General features: G+C 64.0%; 1 protein-coding gene across 1 annotated transcript in view; it reads right to left on the reverse strand.

Moving 5' to 3' along the window:
* Positions 1–184, reverse strand: part of LOC104497359 (laminin subunit gamma-3-like) — a gene marked incomplete at its 5' end in the record, with an annotated part of 13,157 nt that extends 12,973 nt beyond the window's left edge. Inside the window, one exon of the mRNA XM_010140599.1 lies at positions 90–184. Coding sequence (XP_010138901.1) covers positions 90–184 — 95 coding nt within the window. The remainder of the gene's footprint in view (positions 1–89) is intronic.
* Positions 185–211: the final 27 nt, after the last annotated feature.

Raw genomic sequence — 211 nt, forward strand, 5'->3', positions numbered from 1 at the left:
CGGGAGTGAAGATGCCTGCCCTGCACCGACCACCACTGATCCCAGCCTGGAAAGGGGCAGCGATCCTGTCCCCATCCCACAGTGCTTACCTGTTGCACAAGTGCCCCTCCACCCTCTCCTTGCAGGTGCAATGCCCCGTGTTGGGGTCGCAGGTGCCCACGCTGCCTGCAGGGTCACAGGCACAGGGTCTGGATGGGGTGAGATGAAGGCG

The sequence above is a fragment of the Buceros rhinoceros genome, unplaced genomic scaffold, assembly GCF_000710305.1.
Source record: "Buceros rhinoceros silvestris isolate BGI_N320 unplaced genomic scaffold, ASM71030v1 scaffold9867, whole genome shotgun sequence".
In the NCBI taxonomy this organism is placed as follows: Eukaryota; Metazoa; Chordata; class Aves; order Bucerotiformes; family Bucerotidae; genus Buceros; species Buceros rhinoceros.